The sequence below is a fragment of the Cupressus sempervirens genome, chromosome 2, assembly GCF_028749045.1.
Source record: "Cupressus sempervirens isolate cs-2001-9-10 chromosome 2, ASM2874904v1, whole genome shotgun sequence".
Taxonomy (NCBI): Eukaryota; Viridiplantae; Streptophyta; class Pinopsida; order Cupressales; family Cupressaceae; genus Cupressus; species Cupressus sempervirens.
In genome coordinates, this window is record NC_143119.1 from 419,435,383 (window position 1) to 419,459,958 (window position 24,576).

Here is a 24,576-nt window from a genome sequence, read left to right on the forward strand (position 1 = left end):
TCCATAAATGTGATTAATTGTTACAAGGTTTCATGTTGAGTGATTCCATGAATGTAATTGATTCCATGAATGTGATTGTTACAAGTTTTCATGAATCCTATAGAATATATTGTAAGATTTTATCATGAACATTTTGGTTGCAATTTTGTGTGCTAAAGATCTCTATCTGGCTAAGAGGGAGTGTTGAAGATAGTAGCTGCCTAAGTTATCTTGAAATGAGTGCGATTGCAAGGGCTACTAACATAAGACAAAAACAATACACAAAATTATTTACAAAAAGAAAAGAAAAAGGCCCAAAAGTTAATCAAAAATCAAGTGTCTACAATTAGAGAAGAAAAACTCTTTCTTGCAAATATTGGGGATTAAACTTGGCGGTAACTTCCAAAAGAGACACACTAACAAAGCTACATAGAATACAATTCATGGATAACAAATTGCCTTGATGATGCCTTATCGATTAAAATGAAGAGGCTATACCTATGAAATGACGAGAAAATAGCGTAGGGTTCCCTCAATTTTGTGATGTCCAAAATTAAGGACAACATCATGTAGAATGTATACTGATTTAAGATAGTTTTCAGTATATGAAGTACAATTGATTTGAAATTCAGGCATCCTTGGGTGAAAGTTAGGAGAGGATGTCTAGAAAATGGCATTCAAGAGAAGAAAAGGTATATAAAAATGGTTTGTACATCCTTCTGGGTTGTGTTATTCTCTGGCTATTTTTATAAGGTTGATGAATTAAGTGTCTTGAGTCATTTTACTTGAATGACTACTTGGTCTCTACCAAAATTTATGATGACCATCCGATGCATTTGAAACATGTTTGAAGATTTTGGAAGAATATAGGTTGTTGTTAAATTAGAAGAATGTGACTTTGACAAAAATTCACAAATCTATTTGGAGAATGTTGTTGGAGATGGAAAGTTGAGGGTTGGGCCAACAAAAGTGAAAGCTAATTTGATATGGTCCAAGCCTTCAAAACTGACGAGGGCAAGGACTTTAGTAGAGGAAATTGAGTACTTGATAAAGTTCATTACATATTTCCCAGCAATTACAGCACAACTGTCCTCTTTAATAAAAAAGGTAGGTCCTCTAATTGGGGCAAAATCAAGAAAATCACATTTGTTGAGTTCAAAGACAATATTACTAAGACACCAGCTTTGGCATCTTAATTTGAAGTTACCATTTGCATTGTAAATGGATGCTAATGACTATACTATGACATTGTTCTGTTGCAAGTAGTCAAGCCCGCATGTTTTCAACCCACATTGCTTGGTCGAACCATTTATCTATACCTCAATTTGAGTCATCTATTCTGAGACTTATGGAAACAAGTACAAAGAGGATGCAGATTTTCCAGATATTATTGAACATTTACTAGAATCTAACCGTGTGACTTTTGAGCCCAAGGAAGATTAAAATTTACAACTAGGCTTTCTCTACAAATTTGGAAAGTTGTATACTTAAAGAGTCTAGAGTTCAGTCATAAGGAAAGGATGCACTTTGAGAAATACAAAAGTTTGGAAAGGTATGTGTATTGGCCGAATACAAAAATTGGTATTGTTAAGTTCATAACGAATGTGTTTTGTGTAGCAAAAATAAGTACAGCATAATAAGTTGGGTTTCTGTATGCCATAACCCGTCGCTTAGGAACCACAGGAACACATGCAAAGATTTTGTATGAGATTTCTGTTATCAAAAAAGAGGCATGATTATGTGTTTGTTCTTCTGCATAGTTGGACAAGTTGTGCATTCTCATTCCAAGTAAAAAGTCACTTAAGGGCAATGATGCAGTTGAGTTATTTTCACTGATGTGTGGGTACACTTTGGCATTTCTAACTCTACTAATTTAGATAGGAATTCCAAGTTAACACAAAGAAATGACCACATTGAGGGAGAAGATGGATAACAAGTTGGAGAAATCACATGCCTTTCATCCACAAGTAGGTGATCAAACAAAAAAAGGTTATTACAATTTTATTGCAGCACTTAAAAGGGTATAACAAGGAGCATCCTTAAGCTTTGAATGAGAATTTGGCATATATACCAAACATTCTTATAACAAGGCAATTTAGTCTTCTACTAATTGATCTCTTTTGAAGACTTGTTCTGAATGCTTAACTCCTTACACATTTGATGCAATACTACAGATGCCACAGACTCAATAAAAAAAGATGAATTGAGAAATCTGCAAAGCTGATATTTTCATTATGAATAAAGCAAATTTAACTATGAGCACAGAAGGGGTTGAAGTAGTTTGAAGGCAACTACAAAACAAAGCCTGAGCAGCATAGGGTTGAGCACAAGTTCCAAATTGGGTATACTGTATGATTGTAACTGCGCAAAAACAGACCCATAAAATTGAAACTGTTTGGAGTATATTCCTTACACGGAGATGGAATCAATAAAGTATTTTGCAAAACAATTATATGGATTTATTAGTAGACCGTATATGTTTCAATCCTTCAAGGTGTTAACTAGAGCAAAATTTTCCACATTCTTTTGCATAAACATATTTTACATTGTTTCAACTTCTTGTTTTCCTTTTTCTTTCCATACATGGCTACTAATATTATAGATCATATGAATCTTCCATTGTGGCTGGTAATAGAGGAGAGGACCCAGTACTTGACCACCCTAACTTGCATTTCTCAAAATCTTACGTCAAAATTTCAAATCACTCCCAATTTTCTACAGCAGCTTATTTAGCAAGTCCCTTGCTTATCCCTAAGGCTTCAGGGTCAGATCATCAAATACGATGGCACATCAGAATGTCTTTCACCAAGGTGTCAAAAACAAAGCAAAAAAAGTGAGACAGATGGTCATGCGAATGGGAGACTCATACTTGTGCAGTTGATGTGGCATCACATGATTGGGTGCTTTTTAGATTTAAAGGATGCATTTCATTTAATGATGGCTGGTCATCATCAACAATAACAACTTCAAAGATACAACTATTGCTACAAAGTTGTCAAAGATTTTGCACATTAAATCAACAACTGCTATAACAGCCACTGCATTGTGCTCAAGTGCTGGGTCCTTCCCCCTGATTTACATGAATAATAGACAATCGTGGTTATAACAATCTGAACGGAAAATTTGCTCAAATTTCAGAAATTATATTTTTCTTTTTTTAATTCAACTGCTAAGTTTGAGCTTTCTACAATAAATCAAAAACTGGATCTTCATTCCCAGGAATAATAAAAAGGTAAAGACTAACATCCATTCACTATAAGCCAACACTTCAAAGTAACATCTTGGTTTTTAATAAATGAAGAATCAGTTTTAGCTGACCCACCCTACACAAAGAAGATGATGTGAGTAGATGGATCACTAAAAATACAACTACAATTCCAAGGGTTCCCATTGTCTCTTACAGTAAACAAAGTAAAATGAAGCAAGATTTTAATCGAGTGAAATGATGACATGCCAAGTAAAGAAAGGACAATATACATCTAGAAACACTCCCTGGCTTAAGAGGCAGAAGTTAGAACCCTTGATTCCAGGGAGCTAAAAATCTCAATTTGGAGTTATAGGGTTTGGAATTCAGAAGAATAATAGATTCATTTTTTCGTCTTAATGGGACTTTTCGCATGTAACCATTAGACATAACATGGAGCCTCTATTTAGTTTATACTTTCCAGTACTCTCTTATTTTTAAGTTGTAAAATAATTCATATTAATTCTATCACAATATACTAAGAACAATTATGCTTCTGAATTATGACGGTTGAGATAAACTTGTACATTTTCAAAAAACGGACAACTTTTTTGGCCAAGAATTTGTCATTGCTAACTCTCTCAAATAAATAAAAGTTCTGAAGAAAGTCTAAAGCAGGCATTATGATACAGAAAACTTGAAGGATAGAGGACAAACTTAACACGACATGATTATATATATTTTTACCTTCTGTTTGATCTGGCATATATTTGGCAATCCGATATTTCTGCAAATTTAATACAGCAAACTTTATGTTCCTTGAAAATGAATCCTGTAGTAAACAAACTTACGCATGAATGGAAATCACCATTTCAAACAACAAACCTGTAAGTGGCTTTTCACGTGATATATTGTCAAGCCCTCCACATTCATAATTTTCAAAACACCTTTTGGGGTCGCTTCTGCATGACAGATATGATTCATCAGACTAACTTTTCAACTTTATTGCTGACAAATGTATAACAAGTGGTGTCATTCGCTCCTTAGTAAGATGCCAATTACTCACTGTCAGCACCACCAAGCTTCTTAACAGCTTCCACAAATCCTTCATGTAGTTCTGGAGTCCATCTCAACCGTGGCTTGTTAGAATTTCCAGTTCCCGACAATGTAGAGCTTGCAGCCAATTGATTATCTCCCCTGGGGGCTTGAAACTCTTCAGAAAGCTGCCTCTGGGATAAAACAGAATCCGTGTTTGGCAAATTTTGAGTCTCGTATATTGTCTGTTAAGAAAACGAAATTTTACCATGAAAAATCAGTTTATCAAGCTCAAAAAAATTGAATCACCAAGTAATTGATTCGATTAAGGGAAATATGATAGTGTACAAGCATTCAGACCACCAAAACGTGAAGCATGATGTAGATTATAGAGAAGGGATACCTACATTCAAGCCCGGGTCTCCATCACCTTCCGCGACGAGGAAGTTGTTCCAAGAGGCGGCCAAAGAGTCCTCCTCGGGAGCTAGTTGATGTGCCCAATCTGACCAGTCTTCAGGCTTGGAATGATCACCAACCAGTCCACAATTAGCAGCACTTTGATCAAATTGACTACATTCAGATGCAGCCTCGGGGAACTGTAAAAAATCTTCCAAAGAATTCCCTGAATGTATAGCACCGTAGCTCTGTTGCATATAATCCCCAGAAAAGATTGACTGAGAAAATGCAGACTGAGAGGGCGGCCTCACAGAAGACCTCAGTGAAGACTCTGCTGGAGGGGGGAGGAATGGGAGGGAAGCAGTTGGATGTCGATTCTGTGAAATTGACGAGGGAGAGAAATGCAAATTAGTACAAAACGTTGAAGATGTCGAAGAGACGTTCTCGACGTCAACGACATTCGTCAGAGCAGAGTGACTCGAGGCCGCAGGTGCGGGATTCAGTTTCTTTCCTGATGAGGCTAATGAAAATGGAGGAACGGATATTGTTCCGTGAATATCCCCTGCTCCGGAAGAATTGGATGGCTGTTGAACAGAAATCGGATAATTAGACTTACCAGCATTTGACGTTTGATGAGCAAGAAGGGTAGGAACATTTTGGACAGCGTTTCTGGGTCCTATAATGGACCCTTCATGCTGCACATTATTCACTTTCTGAGTGCTCATCATTTCTGAGAAAATAAAACAGTGTGTCAGCAGTCTAGCTCTATCGCCGTGCTTCAATCAAAAATATACTTCTCCACGACATCAAACAACCAGCCCAAACTTTTCTGCACTTAAAGCCCTGTATTTCAGAAAATCGTTGAATTTTAGAAAGTGTTGCATCAACAACAGAATCTCAGCAACTGAAGACCAGTCACAAGACACCTTTGGCAGCAATATTTTTTTCTTCTGAGTTCAACGAATCCCGAAGCTTCAAAACTACAACTAACGAATCTTCAAACCTGCAACAGAGAAGCTTCCCATAAGTCTGCCCAATTTATCCTTAATATGCTTTGCTATCTCCTAGCAATCATAAATTGATTTGTGGAGACTAAGCATCCTCCGAAAAGTTTATTCGGCGGCCTGGAAAACGAGAAAAAATAAAAATAAAAGACTGCGCTTCTTATTGCTTCAATTACGATGACGGAGTGGGCAACAGTGAAAACAAAACCCCAAACTGATAGGTTAAGCGGAAACCGTATCACAATTCCTTCCAGCAAATAACCATAGAGCCCTCACCTACCACGAATGCCTGATAACTGCGGGATAAAACTTGCCAGCAGGAAAACCTTGGGGATTTCTAATCGATTCTCTGCGCTCAAATTACCCAGAGAAAATCTGCAGCTGCGGATCAACAACAAGATAACACATGCATAAACCACGTGAAACATTTAACTAAACGAAGACTCCGAAAAGCACTTCTGCACGTGAAATTCTGACCAGCCCTTAACTGCTACTACTTGTATCCACACGACTATTCAAGAATCCAATCCCTTCCAATACAGCGCAACTTCAGCTAACAATTTTCCGATTTACAAAATCAACTAACAATTTTTTTCCTAAAAATAGATTGCGTGTAAAATAGAACTCGTTCTTTTCCCCGAAAAACCTACAGATCACGGCATGCCCGAATTTAAAGCCGAGCTAAAGATGAAATAAAAGAATTGTTCAAACCTAATTCAACTGCGAACTTCCATTTCTCCCCGTAATTCAAATCCAACACTGAACACAGCACATTTGGGCATCGATTCTGGGCAGATAGTTTTCACATAACCCAATTTTCTGGGGACGAAAAGCAGAGTAATAAATGGATTGAAATTTAAAGAATGATTTCATCTAATAAATCCGGGGTGAAAAAATTAAAAAAGATGCAGATAAAAAGGAAAAGATTCCCTGGCCTTTGAACACCTGGGAAGCCGTCCGCACACGTCCTGCTTCATATTCCCGGCGTTTCCATCCGACCATTCACGACCACCCCTGCTAGAGTGCACGATTTTTTTAATGCTTCATGGATGTGGGTCACTAGAGTAAATGTGAGGTTGGGTGGGTTAAAATTAATTTTGACGGGGCTTTTAATTGGATGTGTTGCACGGAATTAAATTGGTAATATTCTTGTAATAGAAACAAAGAATTTGATTGAAGGAACAAATGATGAAGTAGATGTCCACATTACATTGCTTACAATTGATTTGGTGGTCAAGTTATGTGTGTTATTGTACTTGGAGGGGAACTTGCAGGGGAACTTGTAGGTGATAGTAAATGTGATCACCAATTCAAAAGTCCAAGTATGGAAACTTGATAAAACTATCATCATCATATTTTCAGAAATTCCAAACTATCCCACATATATAGAGAGAGGGTCATGCGCTAGCAGATTCACTATCCAAATTAGTAGTAACTTTTGCAAATGGGGTTGCATCAAATTTGGCAATTTGCGAGTCTGATATGAGGTGGCAAGGCTGACATCGGTGACATTATGATTACAAGGTTGGTGCAGTGTTGAGGTTTGTTGGCTGACATTGCACATGAACTAGGAATCTACATTGAATGTTGGGGGCTTTTTTTTTTACATTTCATCCTTTAATCAAGCTTGAGAGTATACATTTTGTTGTCTTAGGGTCCTATTTGGGAGGAGCATTTGAAGATTGTTTTCGCCAAGAGTGACCCTTTCTTTCTCATTCAGGTCTAGGTATTGTTAAGGATTGATTTTTTTATGTCAATATTTCATTTTTGTGCAAACACAAATATCTCTTCCTTGTTTTGTGCATTAGCCCTGCACTTGAGCACAGAGGTGGAGGTGAAAAGGGTGGTGAATAGGTGTGTTCAACCAGAGTGTGTGAGTGGGCTTGGAGAAGATTTTGGCTTATGTCTTGTTGGGGCAAGGATTTGTTGTTGCCCATTTGACTGGATTGGATTCCTCATTATTACTCACCACATGCATCTTTTTATTGCTTCATAGGGCACTTGACCACATTCTAGAGTGGGAGGGAGAGGCCTAAAAAAACTACACTTACATTGTGGACTATGTCCATGATTAGGATTTGGCTATAGCCAATGGTATACCCAAGGATCAAATGAGCCAAAACATGTTCAAAATTCAAATTGGATGGGGTATGGACAAAAATACAAATGTGGGGTAGGGCCAGTGGTTGTGGGTATTGAGGGCATGGGTGAGAGAATGGCTCGTGGTTGTAAAAGAGGGTGTGGACACAAGCAAATGCTCTAAATAAGGGTGGTTCAACACCCATGTTACTCTCTTTTTCCACTTTTCTCCCAAGTTATGGATGTCACCTTTTTTGGCTATTGATTTGTATGGTACATAGTTTTTTGTTGGACACTAGCAATGAGAATGTATGTATGTTTTTTTAGGGCATGTATGTCACACAAGCAGTCTTCTCTATATGTATTTAGAGTTTGGTTTGTTGATAGTTGGTGGCTCTACAATTTTGGTATCTGCATGTGGATGATGTCAACGACACATTGATACTATTATATTTTAATTATTGTAAAATATTACATTGCATCAATATTAATACAAACATGTATTACCGACCAAAAATAAATAAAAGAAGACATTAATCTGTTGGAGTGGATTGATGTGTTATAGTTTCTTCATGCTCTCCCAATTTCTTAATTACTAAAATTAAAAGAACTAAAAAAACATTAATAAGTATATCATGTACCACTAGTTGTTTGGAATATTTTTACATGAGTATTGGCAAATTTTAATGACTACTAGGACATTTGTGCACATAGAAGAGTAAATGGGATATTTATGCTTCCCCCAACACTAATTTTTTTTGTGTAGCTTGCACTCCAAAACAGAGTCATAACGTGGGATGTGCTACAAAAAAAGAAGTTGGCTAGGTCATAGACATTTCCCTTTAAGTTTGATGGAGGTTCAAGATTTATCAATCGCATTTTATTCCCTTGGCTCGTACCCAATCAAAGCTTGGTTTGATAAGGAAAGATTAGTTGGCCACAAGAATGTATGAGATAGAGACACATTATTTCATTCCTTTGAGAAAGTATCATAAGTGGCACTAGATAACTAATATAGGACTCTACCTCTTCTTGTTGCTTGGGGCAATTGTTGGCTAGAATAGTTGTCATTTTTCAAAATAATATGACCCCTTCCTTCTAATGCCTCTCTCAAGTTTTGTCTACTTTTTCCCTTTTAAAGATTATCCTAAAGGTGAAAATATAAAGTCTCATGACCCATTTTTTTGATGGGCTTTATCAAGAGACAAATATTATTGCAAGTATTACCTTACAACCCCTGCCATTATATCTCCTTCAACTCCACTACAAATACTTTTGTAAATATTATGGCATTAGATCTAGTGCTTTGGTTATGGATGAAAATTTATAAAATATTTAAGTGTTTGGAGATTTTGAAGTAATCATAAAATGGATAAATGGGATCCATCAGGTGAAAATTTTGATTCTCTCACTTATTAAAGATTTGATTGATATGTTGGGATTTTCTTTTGTCCACATCTCTTTTGTTCATATTTTTAAAGAGCAAAATTTTGAGGTGGATACCCTTTCAAAGGAAGGTTTACAATTGGTTGTGGATAGATGTGAAATTAAGGAACCCATGGAGAATCCTCATATAAGAGTCAAAACACTCATTTCTCTCTCTTATTTTCTTCTTTATATTTGTATTTGGATCTCTTTCCCTTTCTTGGTGGATTTCTCTCCCTGTGATGGTTTGATCTCTATTATATCTTCTATTTATGGCTACGTTGTTGCTTTTCTTAGTACCATTTTCTTGTGATTTTCTTCTATTTCTTGTTGTTTTTCCTCCTGCAAAGCTAATTTAGCTTATACAAAATGTAATCTCATATTTTTTTCAAATTTTCAATTTTTTACTAGGGGAAAAGGTATTGACAAATTTTAAGGTGGTTGTACAATGCACCCTTACTAGGGCATCTTTAAGTAGGTATTGAGGGATGCTCTAAAATAACCACTTTTTGACCCTTACATACGCAATTAGGATCCACAATTTTTGTCATTTCTACCTAGAAGTTAGAACAATAGATTTAAGTAGTCAAGTTGCGTTTGGAGACAACAATAAAAAATGTCAAAATCCAATTCATCATTTAAGATCAATGGGTATGTAAAGTTAACTATAACAAATACTAGTATACTTCCTCTAGTAACTATTACTATAGAAGATAGAACTTTTTAATGCCCACAAGATTCCAATGCAGTATATGGACTACCAACCTTGTAATTTTGGTCTCCTATGTTTGAATATTATTTTTATTGAAGGTGAAGCTAAGCATCTTCATGTCCTCAGTCATCTTCTTGATGAATACACTATTGGTATGGTGTTATGGTTAAATTGTAATGTTATGGTCCATGACACCAAGACTCAAACTTGTTATTGTTGAGTGTTTATCTTGAAGACGAGGTCCCTTTTGTAACCTTGTTAGTTTATAACTCAAGGTAAAAAAATGGTTACCCATTCAAAGAAAAAAACACTAATTCATCGATTGGTAATGGAAAATGCATAGGTGAAGAACTAAATTATGTGTGGTCAATGAACTATTTTAATCAATTTGGATTTTAAGACTTTTTGAATTAGATTTAGAATTAGAATAAAATAATTTAAATAAATGTGGTTTCTGAGTTTGGAGAGGGGGGGATTAATTTGAGAATGAATTTAGGAATAGTTTATTGTAATGAATGTATTTGTGAATCTAAAATTATTCAAGGACTTGAATCAAGGTTGTACAAATGAACTAAAATTCTTTAAAGACCATTTAACTCGAAAATGGTAGTCTTGAACTTTTTGGGTGACTTAAACTTTCTAGGCAACCTTAAATTTTAACAAATTAGAGTTTTAATATTTTATGAGATTTGTTCGTCTTGTTCTATGTCTACAATTAGAAAACATGATATTTCAACTTGGTATGCAAATTGAGGATCCTTTATAGTTCCTAGATTGTAGTTCTCTTCACACAATTTCAATAGTGAATATATAATACATTTGAAGACACACCAAACAACGCATATTATGGGTACACAATAGATAATATAAATATGATATAATGATATAGTGATTATATGAGATTTGATGCAATGAATGCAGTGGAACAAATGCAAAAGTAGTAGACATGGTCATCTCTCTTTATATAACATTTACTTCCCAACACTCTAAAGTAACTCACATAGGGAGATATATCATACCACAATTCATAGGGTACCTTTATCTAGTTGTACTCGATTCAATGTGTAGACTATTGTACTCAGTGCTTCCCTCCAAAATGTTGGAGCAACACCCCAACATCAATGTTCTTGTACAGTCGTTGATTAACTTGTTTCTCCTTTCAACATTTCCATTATGTTGAGGTGTCCTGGGAGGCAACATTTGCTTTATGATTCTTTGTTTCTCATACAATTATGAAAAATAGGTTTTTGATAGTGTTGATGCAAGAGCTAATGAGAATAAATGGTTAATGCAAAGATACGATTATGAACTAGGTGGTGGTGATTTTGTTAATGTTTGTAGATGAGAGATGATGATCTCATAATAATTAATGAAGAAATGAAGGAGGAGTGGTATCTTTTTTATACAAACTCTTACACATGCAGTCTAGTTTTTTTGCACACAAGTCAATGGGCAATGGTTGAGCCATTCTAGATCATAATATAAATAAAATTGTTTTAAGAGGATCCATGTCACTTGTGGCTCCTAACCTAGGAAAAGAAAGTGATGACTTCACCAAGAATAAAATGATACTTTTGTAATGTGAAATTAAGTGGTTGATCAATGAGTATCAAATTACACAAAAAATTATGTTAGGATTATGTGGTAGGACACTTGTGTAAAGTGGCATAAAACAAGTACAAGTGCGAGGAGATGCTTTTTACCCTACATTTTTTCCCCACTGTGGGAAGCTTGCATAGCTAACGAATAATAGTTGAGTGAGAAAAATTCAACTCATGGACTTCATAAAAAATTAAAGTAGAATAAGAAATATTGTACTCTTTGGTATTTTGTATTTTACAAAATGGTGCGTCCTAATAATGGAAAGACAAAGTGTGATGACTATAACACGATAAGATATGAGAATTGATTATAAAGCATGATAAGAAGGAAATTGAATGAAAAGTAAATATCCGTATCTCACATACTTATATTTGTGATACTAGATGTGATGTGTAAATGAAAGATGCTCCTTGAACTAGAGCAATCATGAATAGATGTAATCTAAAAAGAAAAGAAAACGACTTTATCTTAGTGGTATATATTTGACAATATACTCTCATTTCAAACATTAATAGAAGTCTTTATCATATAAATTATATAAAAAAAAATTATTAAAAAATTAATCATTTGCTCAAGACTTTTTAGATACATTTTCTTAAAAATCTGATTCTATTCTATAAAATATCTATTAAAAAATATTCAACCGTGATCAAATTCAAATCTCAATGAATGTCTTCAAATGAAAAGTACTTAAAAGAGCATCCAATTGAATTTTAGTAAGAAATAGGAAAAAAGGAATGGCTTACCTTGAAAATGGTAGTGCAACATTAAAATATTTAATCAAATTCCGACACCCATAGCAAGGGAAGTACAATTCAATTTGACTTTGTTGAATAAATGAAATTAAATAAAACAAATGAATGGTTCTCATTATCATTAACATGAAAGGGACTTGGCCTCAATTATTAGGACGCCACACACATGGGCCCCATTGAGTTTGGTGAATGGTCTCTTGTGGAATATGTTGAAAGCTAAGGTAACAATAACAATAACAAAAAAATAATTTTTTTTTTTTAAAGACATTGCTTGGCAGATTTGAATTTTTGTATTCCTCTAATATTGTTTTATGTGTATGTATGATTAGGACATTCATTTTATTTTATTTTAATAATTGACTACTATTTTTATTAAAATAATAATACATTAAATTCATAGTTATAATATGTTGTAACAATTTTAATGGGTAAAAGTATAAAATTAAATTGATAAAAATAAGATTTAAAAAAAAAAAACAACTAAAATTTTCTATTTGTATGTAATAGGCTATTAAAAATCAACATTTCAAAGATTAAATAATTATGCTATATTTTTTATTTAAACAAGAATATATTAAATTCATATTATAATTTGTGGTTACAATTTTTTAATAAATATATAAAATTAAATTGATAAAAAATAAGAAATTTTTTTTATAAAATTTAAAAATTAAAATATTCTATTTATATATAATAGATTATTAAAAATGAACATTTCAAAGATTAAACAATTAAATAATATGAAAATAATAAAATTAAAAAGCCAAGAAATTATACAAAATCTACAACAAAATTAGAATATCATTTTATAATAATTACTACTATTATTATTCCATCACATATTAAAAAGGGAAAAAATTATTCCAATATAATATTAAAGAGAGATTCCACATGTGGTTGAACATTGAATATTCATAAGAAGTCGTGTAAGGCATAGAATTTCATCCAATAATCCAAGGCCTTAAAGAAAGTTACGCTAGCTTTTCAAACAAGAATTTTTATTTTCATTGTTATTATTATTTATTATTTATCCGTATTTGCTCTTTGTAAATTTGTACGCCTCAAACTTAATAAAATATTGTATCAACTACGTATATCATCTAATACTTGTTAATTAGGCCTAGCACCTATCATGGAAGTAAGTAATGGTTCTCACCGAAGCATGCCTTCAAATCAACTTTTGTTATAAAATTTGATATTCTTTGGTTACAATTTGAAATGATATGCATGCAAATATATATATATATAATAGAAACACTTTAATTTTTATAAAAATATAGAAAGTTTGCATAAGTCTAGTTTTTTTATTTTTTGGATTTAAATTGAGTGGATTCATTTTAGAAAATTGAAAAAATAATTTTATATAATTTAAAATTTTGAAATGATTTATAATATTTATTTCAATTTTTTATATTTAGTATTTTTATTTTTTTTAGGTAAATGGCTGAAGCCTAAGTTATTTATTATTATTATTAAGATTAATTATTATTATGTGTTAATCATGAGTAGATTCGAACCCAAGACCTCTTTGATGAGAGGCTCGCAATTTACTAATGTGTTGTAGGCTCTTGCCTTATATTTAGTAACTATTAAGATAATAATAAAATGCATAAAAAAATGTAGTTTACATATCTTGCATACATATAGAAAGATTTCATTTTTATCTATATTTTAGTTTTAAATTTATAGTTTTTATCATTTATTTATTTTTACATACAAATGATTTAAAATTTAGTTTTTTTAAAAAAATATATATATATATAGATTAATTTCTACCATCTACCATGTTATTTATAGTAAAAATATGGAAAGGTTATTGTCATATCAATTACAATTTGAAATCATGCAAAAATATGAAATAAAATAAAATTTACAAAAAATATTGAAAGTTAAAACTTAAATCTAGATTTTAGTTTTTTAGTTTTCAATTTATGTTGATTCGATTTGAAAAATTAGAAATAAAATTTTGTAACATTTTAAAATTTAAATTTAAAGAAAGATTTTATTTGTATCTAGATTTCAGTTTTAAATTTATAGTTTAATTTTATAAAAAAAAATTACATAAAAAAAAATTTAAAATTTTGAAATGTTTGTCATATATGTAAATTAATTTCTACCTCTTTTTATTTTCATAATTATAACAATTGTTTATTCGTTTAAAAATTTAAATTATTGTAATGCCAACATACTACAAAATATAAGTATTTATTTACCTATATTATAATAATATATTTTAGGACCAGTATATTCTCACAACTCTTAGAGCTATCCAAAATCTAAATCCTAACTATAACCATAATCTGAATTCTAACCGTAATCATTTTCTCCTTAACTCTGGGCTAAACCCTAACCCAAACTTTAATCATAATATAACCACAACGCGACCTTAACTATGACTTAAGCCTTAAACATAATGTGAATCCGAACTTAATTCAATGTTGTAAATGGATTGAAATTTGTATTCACCTACTAAAACTATAAATGTATCTATCTAAATAAATTAGCTATTAACCTAACATTAAGCTTTATCAAATCATAAGTAGAAATTGAACCCTTACCCTAAAAAAATTGAGTTTTCAATACCTTCCAAAATCTTCTCCAATAAATTAAACTTTGAGCCTCACTCTAATACTTACACAAAACTAAATTGAATCCTAATCTAAATTTAAAATCTAAATAAGTTAACCCTAATCCTACACCATATAATTAATTTTAAGAAATATTATTTTTTGTATTATGACCCTAATCTAAATGATATTTAAAATTAAAGATATATTTGAATCATAATCCTTACTTCAATCTTATCCAACTTCAAACCTAACCTCAAACTTAATTCTAATCCTAAATGAACATTATGTTAAATTAAAAACCTAATCTAATTATAATCCTAAAATTAACCATAATACTTCTTATTTTCTTTTTATTCAATAAAACAAATCGTTCCTATAGGCTAATTGTTGTACATACATAATGTGCAACAACTAGTTTTAAGTTTGTAAGAAATTGTCTAAGAGAGTAAATCAAGATCTACATTAATTAATATGACAAATAATAGTTGTAATGGAGCTTGATTCCTATTCTTCTGTAAAAAAAAAATGGAATAGATTTGTGTGATAGTTAAATCATATTTTGAAAAGTACATCTTACTATTAAGTTATGTAATGTTTACACATAATACAAAAAAAATGTAGGTGGTCACAAGGTCATTCCACTTAGCTCATAGCACATGAAAGCTACTAAAGAGAAACAACAATAAATTAAAAATTAACAAATATAAAGACTTCAAATAGTTGATTTCCATTAGATGCAATCTTTTTGCTCTGCCATTTTCTCACCCTACAATTTTTTTATTTCCCCTCCCTTCCACGACGTTCGTGGTGGGCACCCCTCCATTTGATCTAGGACCCTTGGATTTTTTTTTAGTGCTTAATTCTAAGGAGTGGACTCTATGGAGGTTTTGGATTGTGATGTTTTGGTATTTCCAAAGGAATCCTCTAGGGCCATTAACATTCTGTCTGTCCAGACCTCTTGTTTTGATGTAAGTGAACCTGATGATGATCTGGCCCTTATGGGTTTCTCACTCCCAAGGTGGATGAAAGTCAACATGTGTGGTTGCCAACTTTGTCTAATGGTTTGAGCAGAGGTCGGAAGGATGTAGTGGTGGGCCTCTGTATTGGACCCTCATTGTTAACGCAACCTAAGGCAACCCAAATGGGCCTGAAATCTCTTTCCTTGACTCTGTAGTTAAGAGCATTTCTTCCTCATTTTAGCTTTTCCTTATTAGTATGTTCCTTGTCTTCCAACCAATGATTGACATGGTTTAGAGATGGTGCACTTATCCCTCAAAACTTCAAGGTAGTGTCACTCTCTCTACTATCTCCACCTTGTCTGGTGGTTTATTTCTGGTCAAGTTTTTGATGGAGGTGGATATCAACTTTGTGTTGTCAAGTTCATGGACCTACGAAAATCATAGTTTGGTCGTTGCTAAATGGAAACCTAGTTTTGATCCCTCTATGGACTTACATTATTTGACCCCTATCTGGATGAGAGGGTGTTTATGTGGATTGAGTTCTTGGATGAGAGGGTGTTTAAGTGGATTGAATTATCTAGTCTCCCCCTTGAATTCTTGGATGAGAGGGTGTTTAAGTGGTTTTACAATTCCATTAGGCAATTTATCTTAGTTGAGGGGTAACACATTCCAAACTGAGACTAGTTTACGCTAGACATTGTGTTAATGTGGTTTTCAATCACCCCCTACCATCTTTATCTCACTATATTCCTTAATGGAGAAAGAAGGCTCAAGCTATTATCTATGATAATGTTTCTCTTTATCATTAGTTTTGCTCAAAATTTGGACATATTGTCTTAGACTGCAAGGTTAACCCTCCCAAAGAGAAGAAAAATATTTGTCCCCAGGGATTGTTGTCAGTGGTGTCTTTGAAGTTGGGTCTACCTCAAAGGTTCTCCCATTGACTAAGGCAAATTTGGTTCGGTCCACCTTGAAGGAGTTGGAGAAGGTTCAAACAACTATGATAGAGGATTACCCCTTCCTGGAAGGCATCAATGATCTCTTAAGCACTCTAAAGGATTCAACTTCATTTTCTCTTACTTTAGCGACTTAGAAGAAGGTGAAATCCTTAATCACCCTTCAACAAATGAAATAGATTTGGTTGTGAAAGATGCTTTCCTCACTACCAAATCCCCTATGATTTTGGTCACATTCCCTACCTTCAATGTTGCAGTTAAATAGTTATGAGGGGACTCTACCCCTCTAGCTTCCCCTATATCATCCTCCTTGATGGTCACTACATTGCCTTTAGGAAAGTTTGAGTGTGGTTCCATTAAGGATGTTTAGTCTTAACCTTCCTCCCCTTTAGTGGACATGGGTGATTGGGAGGTGCCAAAAAAAAAACTTGAGGCAAAAAGAAAATGGACATGGGTATTAAGGTTAAAGTTGGTCAACCTTTAGGAAGAAGTGTTAGAACAAAGGCTATTACAAGTGAAGTTTTCAATGGAAGACAATTGATGTTGGAAGACTCCTAGAACAGTAAAAAATGAAGTTCCTCTCTTGGAACATAAGGGGACTGAATAGCCCCCAAAAGCAATATGATGTTAGGCAATTGATATTCAATTAGAAGATTGATATTTTGTTAATCCAAGAAGTTAAGATGACGTATAATATTTTTGCAAAAAATGTGGATAGACTATGTCTAGGATCTAAGTTCCACTATAGTGAGGCTGATAGGGCTTCTAGTGTTATTGTTGTTGTTGAATCTCGATAAGTTGTCTAGCAATGTTATTTCCTTTTCTCACAACTACTTGGTTGTTTTGTTTAAATGCAATGAATTGTCCTGGTTCCTTTTTAATATATATGCTCCTAATACTAGAGTCAGGAGAATGTTGGTCTAGGAGGAAATCCCAAACTTTATGACTGCTAATGTGAATGCCAAGTTTCCTTGTATGGGAGACTTCAACACCCCCATTATTCATTAGAGAAGATGGGTGTTATGTTGATTATAATGAGCACATGCATTGATTTCCTTAGAAATAATGACCTCCTAGATATGGACCTTATGGGGATCTATTTTACCTAGTGTAATAATAGAAAATGACAAGATCTTATGCAAGTTAAGTTGGATATGCTCCTTTTCTCCACTAGTTGGGATATTTATTCCTCCTCTAACTTTTAAGTCCTCCCTCATATTGCTTTTGACCATTCTCCTTTTTGGTTGGATTTGAAGGACATACGCTAGACCATGCCAAGATCATTTCTCTATGAGATTATATGGCACCCTCACCATGACTTCAAGACATGTTGGGGTGGTGGTGGATTAAGGTAGAGGGAACTACTATATACAAACTGACCAAGAAATTGGAAAATGTCAAAAGGGAGGTCACCAACTAGAGCAATACTTCATTTGGGAATATTTTCAACCAAAAGCAGGTCATCGAGGACAAGTTGAAACAATTGTAGGAGAGTATGGCCAATGGTGTTTCTTTTGTTGAAGATCACCTAGAAGAGGAATCCTAGAGGAAGAAACAGAAGGAGAATATGGCTTGGGAGGAAATCTATTGGAAGTAGAGATTAAGAATTCAATGGCTCTTAGAAGGAGACATAAATACTTCTTCCTTCCACATATCTACTTCCAAACATAAGAAGATCAATAACATTACCTCTCTCCTCGATGGTAGCAATATGGAGTTTATAGATCCGAAGACAATTGGGAGTAGATTACTCGATTCTTCAAAGAGACCCTCACTAATCCTAACATGTTTGTTGATATGAAAGTTCGAGATAGACTAATCAATTCACTTCCCTTAGTTCTATGTAATAAGTGTAAGGAAACTTGCAACAAATAATATAACTATTCTCACATAACCCATAAAAGATTTGAAATAAAAATGCAACTAAAATCCACATGCAAGATAATAGACAACATACCCACAAAAATGTGACACGGGATATACCCTAGGAAACCCTCATTGAGGGAAAAAAACTTAGCCTCCAAAAGCATACATCTCCATGTATTATTCAACAAAAACACCATTGCAATACAACCATGGAATCCTTTAATGCCATAGCCACAACCAAGAAATCAATGTGAACAAGCATGAATCCACACATCCCATGCCATGCTTCCAACCTTCACAAATGCTCCCTTGGCTAACCTATCAAGCCTTGTCCCACTTGACTCTTGCCTTTATTCCTTCTATCTTGTCTCTGCAACTACCCTTGTGCCTACTTATATGGTAGCAAGTCCCACCAAATCATCAAGTGGTATTACATAAACCATATGCTACCTAACCCATTGACCCCACATTTAATATTGGACATTGATTTCTTTTCCCCAATATTAAATAATTACATAAAATATTATCATAATGTTACAATACAACTCATCAAGTATATCCCATGGGAATCTTTACATGTTGCACATACATCTAGGCAGTCCTAGGTGCACCATTACATAATAAAATAAAATAATACAATATAAATAATATTATGCAATGTGTGCAACACCTGTAATCTCAACAATCTCCCATTTGTTGTATACATTGCATAGGGTCAATTCGTAGCCACATAAATGAACAAGGAAATAATCCCTCCCAACACATCCACCATCATAGATCAAAGTACAACATGTGCTCCATCCTAGTACCCACAACAAAATCAAAGTATCCAACATCTCAAACATGAATGAAGCCACCTTCTATTATGCCACTACCACCATACATACACAAAAGCCACCCAACCTGTTGCATTAGAAGATCATAAAATCCTGTACCAATTGAAATGCCAAGCACAAAAACCTGATCCAAAGGTAATCACATGTATTAATAGTTGTCAAAATATCCATAGCTGAAACAACACCCACAACAAGTGCCAAACCCATCCAACTAGGCCTAGAATTTGATGGTCGTAATGACTGTTTTCACACTTTTTAACCATACATGACAGTCTAAAATTTATTTACACCATATAGGTTGACATGCCATATTCTTCTAAAATCGTCAATATGACACTTTAAGTTTTTAATAAACTGTAAAAAAATATTATAAATAATATAGTAATTTACTTTATAATATAAATATATGTTATTAGTTTGTTTATGTATTTTAAGGTGATAGATATGAATATTCTATTTTAATATGAATCTAGAAACTTACTAATTACTAATTATTATATTATTATACAACATATACATATTTTATGTTTGCATATAGTATGTAATCTAATGTTTCTATATTATTTATTATATATTTATATAAACTTAGAATCTTTCTAAAATAAAATATACAAACTTAAAATTTGTCTATTTAATTTGAGATTTTTGCATGTATTATTAATGTACAGTTATTTTTTAGTTTTATTTTTTTCTTAAGAAATAGAAAGTTTGTATATAATTTATTATATAATATTATTAATTTATAATTTTTTGAACTAAGAAATTTGATATTTGATTATTCAAAAATGAAAAAATGACAATGAATTTTTTTCATAGAACATAAAATGAAAGGCATCAAAATGATCAAACCATCGTAGAAAAATCATCTAATAGGTGGGGATGATCGTCAAATTCTAGGCCTGCATCCAACTATCCATACCTCCAAAGGTATACCAAGTGAATCTCACATCATCAACATATCCAATCTGTAACCTGCAATCACAAGCCTCAAGAGCAATACCTGCCACATATATACCAAGAAGTTCCCATTGCAAAAGATAATGCCATCTGTAACCAATCCACTCACAACATCTCAAAGAAGTGAATCCATGTAGTATCAAGGACATCTAAGATACATAAACCAATAACTTGCAAGTACAACTCTCATAAAAATCTCCAATAGTATCCCAAGCTCTCCACAACCAACAGAGGAAAGTGATAGAGAAATAACCATGTCATCTCTCACATGACATACATGACCACAAACCAGTGATCATAATCTCTAACCAATCTCAAATCCAATGTAAGCAAAACCAAACATCTAGGAAGATAACCAAGACCATAGAGAAACCATGCAAATCATAACCTGGATCATGTCCTTCTCTACACACCTCTAGCTGTAAACTGTGCAAGTATGATCTCCTCCATAAAACCCCAACCAAGAAGCCTCAACAACACCCAAAACATAACATATAACTAATCATGGATGTAAACCTCTCACAAGAAGATAAAACTCATAAACCATTCCTAAACCAAGGATTAACCATTCCCAATCCAAGGAATATGCCCAATATTAAACCATCTCCCAAAATCAACCAACATAACAACATATGCACAAGGAGATAACCAATGCCAAACCATATCTCAAATGAACCCTCCAGAACTAACTCATGTACCATAGCTCAAGATCCATATCTATGAAAAATAAGCATAAATATAATACACCTGATAGAAACACTGGGCTATACCTCTCAAGTAGTAAACTGTTGAGTAGACCAAGAGTGGGGAATGAGAATGCTCATCAAGATATCCTAGTCTCCAACCAAGACTCATTTAAGAACAATCTCCTCTCAAGTCCATGTCAAGTGAATGCCCCTCGGTCTTCCTGCTGAAACCATCAACCATCCCAACAATTACTTCTCTAATATAAAAGAAATCAACATCACGACCATCTCTAAGTATCCATGAGCACCTATAACCAATCAGTCTATGCCAACTCCAAATGCAACATATAAATATCATGAAGTATCCATCAAATGATCAATGTACTCAATACCAAGAAAATAAAATAAGATCAATATCAAAGTTTTGACTATGGCCTCAAGAAGATAAACATGACAACATGATCTAAACATATCAACCAAAGAGATAATGTGCTCCATATGAACATACCATAACATGTCAAAACTCTAAATGGGTATCAAGAGTAGACCATGACATAATAATAAAATAATCCTCACACCAAGGATAACATATCAAATAAAAACATAAACCATACCTTTATCAAGAACTCCATAAGTCATGCCAATAGTGGCATGTTGTGATGGTTAAGTTGTTGCATTGTTATTCTTGCCATCAAGGTTCAAATCTCATGGGGATGAGGTCCCTCGTTTGTGGCCTCATTGGTTCATAGCTCCAGGTCAAAGTGTTTACCCCTTAAAAAAAAAAAAACTCCATAAGTCCTCAAGATGCAACCATCTCCACACACCATGAAAAAAACCCATCTCCAAATAACATGAAGAACCATCTCCACACACCATGAAGATAACCAAGTGCACCATGCAAATGTCAAAGATGCTTCTGCAACAATAGGATCTAAGACAAACCTCAAACATCTGCAAACACTCAATAAATATATCAATGCCAACAACTCTCACTCAACCATGGTATCGAGTCACCTATGGCATCATAAAATCCATCTCCTACATGAAGATCCTCCAAGTCTACACTCGCACAACCAAAGTGTTAGTACCAAGTGAAACCAAGATCTCCAAACCTAAGAATATACAAACCAAACTAGGAACTAATCCTACACTGTCACCCCATCACTGCCACAAGCTCCCACTAATTATGTATCCAAGCTATCCATGACATCATGATAAAAAAACCATTTTCTAACCATGAGAATCAATCAATGCATCAAATTATCAAAGAACTCATCATGAGCTCCTCAAAAGAAACTAAATAACCATGATCCCCAACCAAGAAGATATACCACCATAACTAAATAAGGAATCCAAACCCATTAACATCAATGATGTACCTATATATCTAGTCATGTCATGCCAAAATCCATGACACCATGATCACATCCATGAACTGAGCATCTAACTCTCAAATTGTCCAACCTATCAGCATAAAATAGTCAACCACAATTCTCCATCACGACTATACTTGGTAACAACATCTCATCCCTTCTACATGAAGAAAAAACAACAAATTGTGTGACTTAGATCATAAACAACCCAAATACAAGCCACCAATCTGAATATGCACCAATAATGAAAAATTAATAAGCAAAGACAACCCATATCCAAGCCATAAATGCAACTTGTAAGTATAGACTGCTTACAACACTACCCAACTTGCAGACCCAACAAGTCATCATACATATCCAAACCAAATAATGATAACCATATCATCATGAGACCAATCTAAAATATGAACTAAGTATACAATATAAAATCTTAAATCTCCAAAATATACAATGCCATAAACTCACAATGTTACCATAGTCAATATATATCATAAACTATCTAGATCAATATATCGCTAAATAAATCATGCCAAATCTACTCTATATCTGAACCAATATGGAGATCTTTCCAAGAGCTTTTCGTTGACTACTCAAAGTCCAAAATCTGACTCAATATGCCCAAGTTATGCCCTAATCTGTGCTCAAAATAAACAATAGGGGTCAGCATCTGCCAATGAATATGAATCTTGCGACAAAAACTCCCTTTCGCCCTTCCCCTACAATTTTGTCAAGGGCAGAATTCTCTCTGATCAGAAGAGAAGGGGAATGCCATTCATTCCCAGAGCCTGCCCTTAAAATAGATTATTCACTTTGCAAGTGCAATTATAGAAAGAAAGGGCTAAGTAAATAAGTAAGCTTTTTATTATTCTGGCATTGAGCTATTTTTCTATCAGACTCAGAACCAAAAAGAAAAATAGTTCACTGCCCCTCGCAGTCGGGCCGAAAAAATTGTGGCACCACTGCAATTTATAAGCCCAGGGAACTCATGGTTGCTGGGAGCTAAGCGTATGCTTTCTTAAACCCACATAACAAGCAACTATGGGTGTCTCATATTGTGTCGTTAAGGAGGCAATTCCGTGTTCTCTTTCCCTACTAGTGTCATCTCTGCAACCCTACCTGCTATAAACAAATTCTCTCTCCAACTAGGGAAAGCGATAAATATGCTTTAATTGTAGATCCGAAGCTACCAGATTTGCCAAAAGTTTACCCATATCCAATTCAAGCCGCCATAGGGGCTCACCCCTGTGCATGTGACAACGTTCATTTTCGAGAGACCAACTAAAGAGAAAGGGACTAGCTACACGATGCACTAACTTTTGAGCTCTTAAAACTTGAAAAAATGTCAAAATCATAGAACTAAACCTACACCAAGTTTTACTGCTTTGGATTAGCTTTCCAATGCTTATAAGAAGTCTAAAATCTAATATTCTAAGAGAAAGTCATGACTGTTTTACTAAGACAATCTTTTTACCATTTTCACTATGCTTTTTTTTGTGACGAAGATTCTAACAAGATTAAATTTGATGACCATCATGGGCTGAAACTAAAAAACTCTTTCATTTCCTCTAAACATGGCCAAACTAGGACATATTGTATATCAAAATTTATGGAAACATTGACTTGGATCCAATGGTGAGTTTTGTTTTTACCCAGGAGGTCATTTTTGCAAACTCTCCCCAAAATCCTCATTTAAATGAAACATCCAAAAATTCTTTTGACTAACAATTTCACATGCCCAAAATATGCCAACATCCCATCATAACAACAAACCCAAAACCCTCAGATTTGTAATAAAAACTCATATATCTTGCCCTTTTGTTTATTCTCTCATGCATTCCCATGGATACAATCTAGGGTTACAATAATAAAACCATAGCTCTGATACCACTTGTAAAAAAATTTGCAACAAATCATATAATTGTTTTCACATAACCCACAAAAGATTTGAAATAAATATGCAACTAAAATCCACATGCAAGAGAATAGACAATATGCCCACAAAAATGTGACACAAAATATACCTTGGGAAACTCTCATTGAGGGAAAAAACCCAACCTCAAAAGCATCCATCTTCATGTATTGTTAAAAAAAAACACCATTGCAATACAACCATAGAAGCCTTCAATGCCATAACCATAACCAAGCAATCAATGTGAACAAGCATGAATCCACATATCTCATGCCATGCTTTCAACCTTCACA

The 24,576-nt window shown here is 33.7% G+C and overlaps 1 protein-coding gene across 18 annotated transcripts in view; it reads right to left on the reverse strand.

Moving 5' to 3' along the window:
* The window catches only part of LOC149572879 (protein PHOSPHATE STARVATION RESPONSE 3-like), a 53,485-nt gene extending 46,805 nt beyond the window's left edge, over nt 1-6,680 (reverse strand). For 2 of the 18 annotated variants that reach the window (XM_089813966.1, XM_089813958.1), the window contains exons 1-7: nt 6,544-6,668; nt 6,310-6,417; nt 5,875-5,979; nt 4,606-5,718; nt 4,230-4,443; nt 4,049-4,125; nt 3,911-3,950 (exon numbers count right to left, since the gene is read on the reverse strand). In XM_089813966.1, coding sequence (XP_089670092.1) covers nt 3,911-3,950; nt 4,049-4,125; nt 4,230-4,443; nt 4,606-5,322 — 1,048 coding nt within the window. In that variant the 5' untranslated portion in view covers nt 5,323-5,718; nt 5,875-5,979; nt 6,310-6,417; nt 6,544-6,668. Of the gene's footprint in view, nt 1-3,910; nt 3,951-4,048; nt 4,126-4,229; nt 4,444-4,605; nt 6,426-6,543 lie in introns of those variants that run through there. The other 16 variants (XM_089813969.1, XM_089813959.1, XM_089813964.1 and 13 more) reach the window with 11 other exon arrangements.
* Between the last annotated feature and the right edge of the window lie 17,896 nt (nt 6,681-24,576).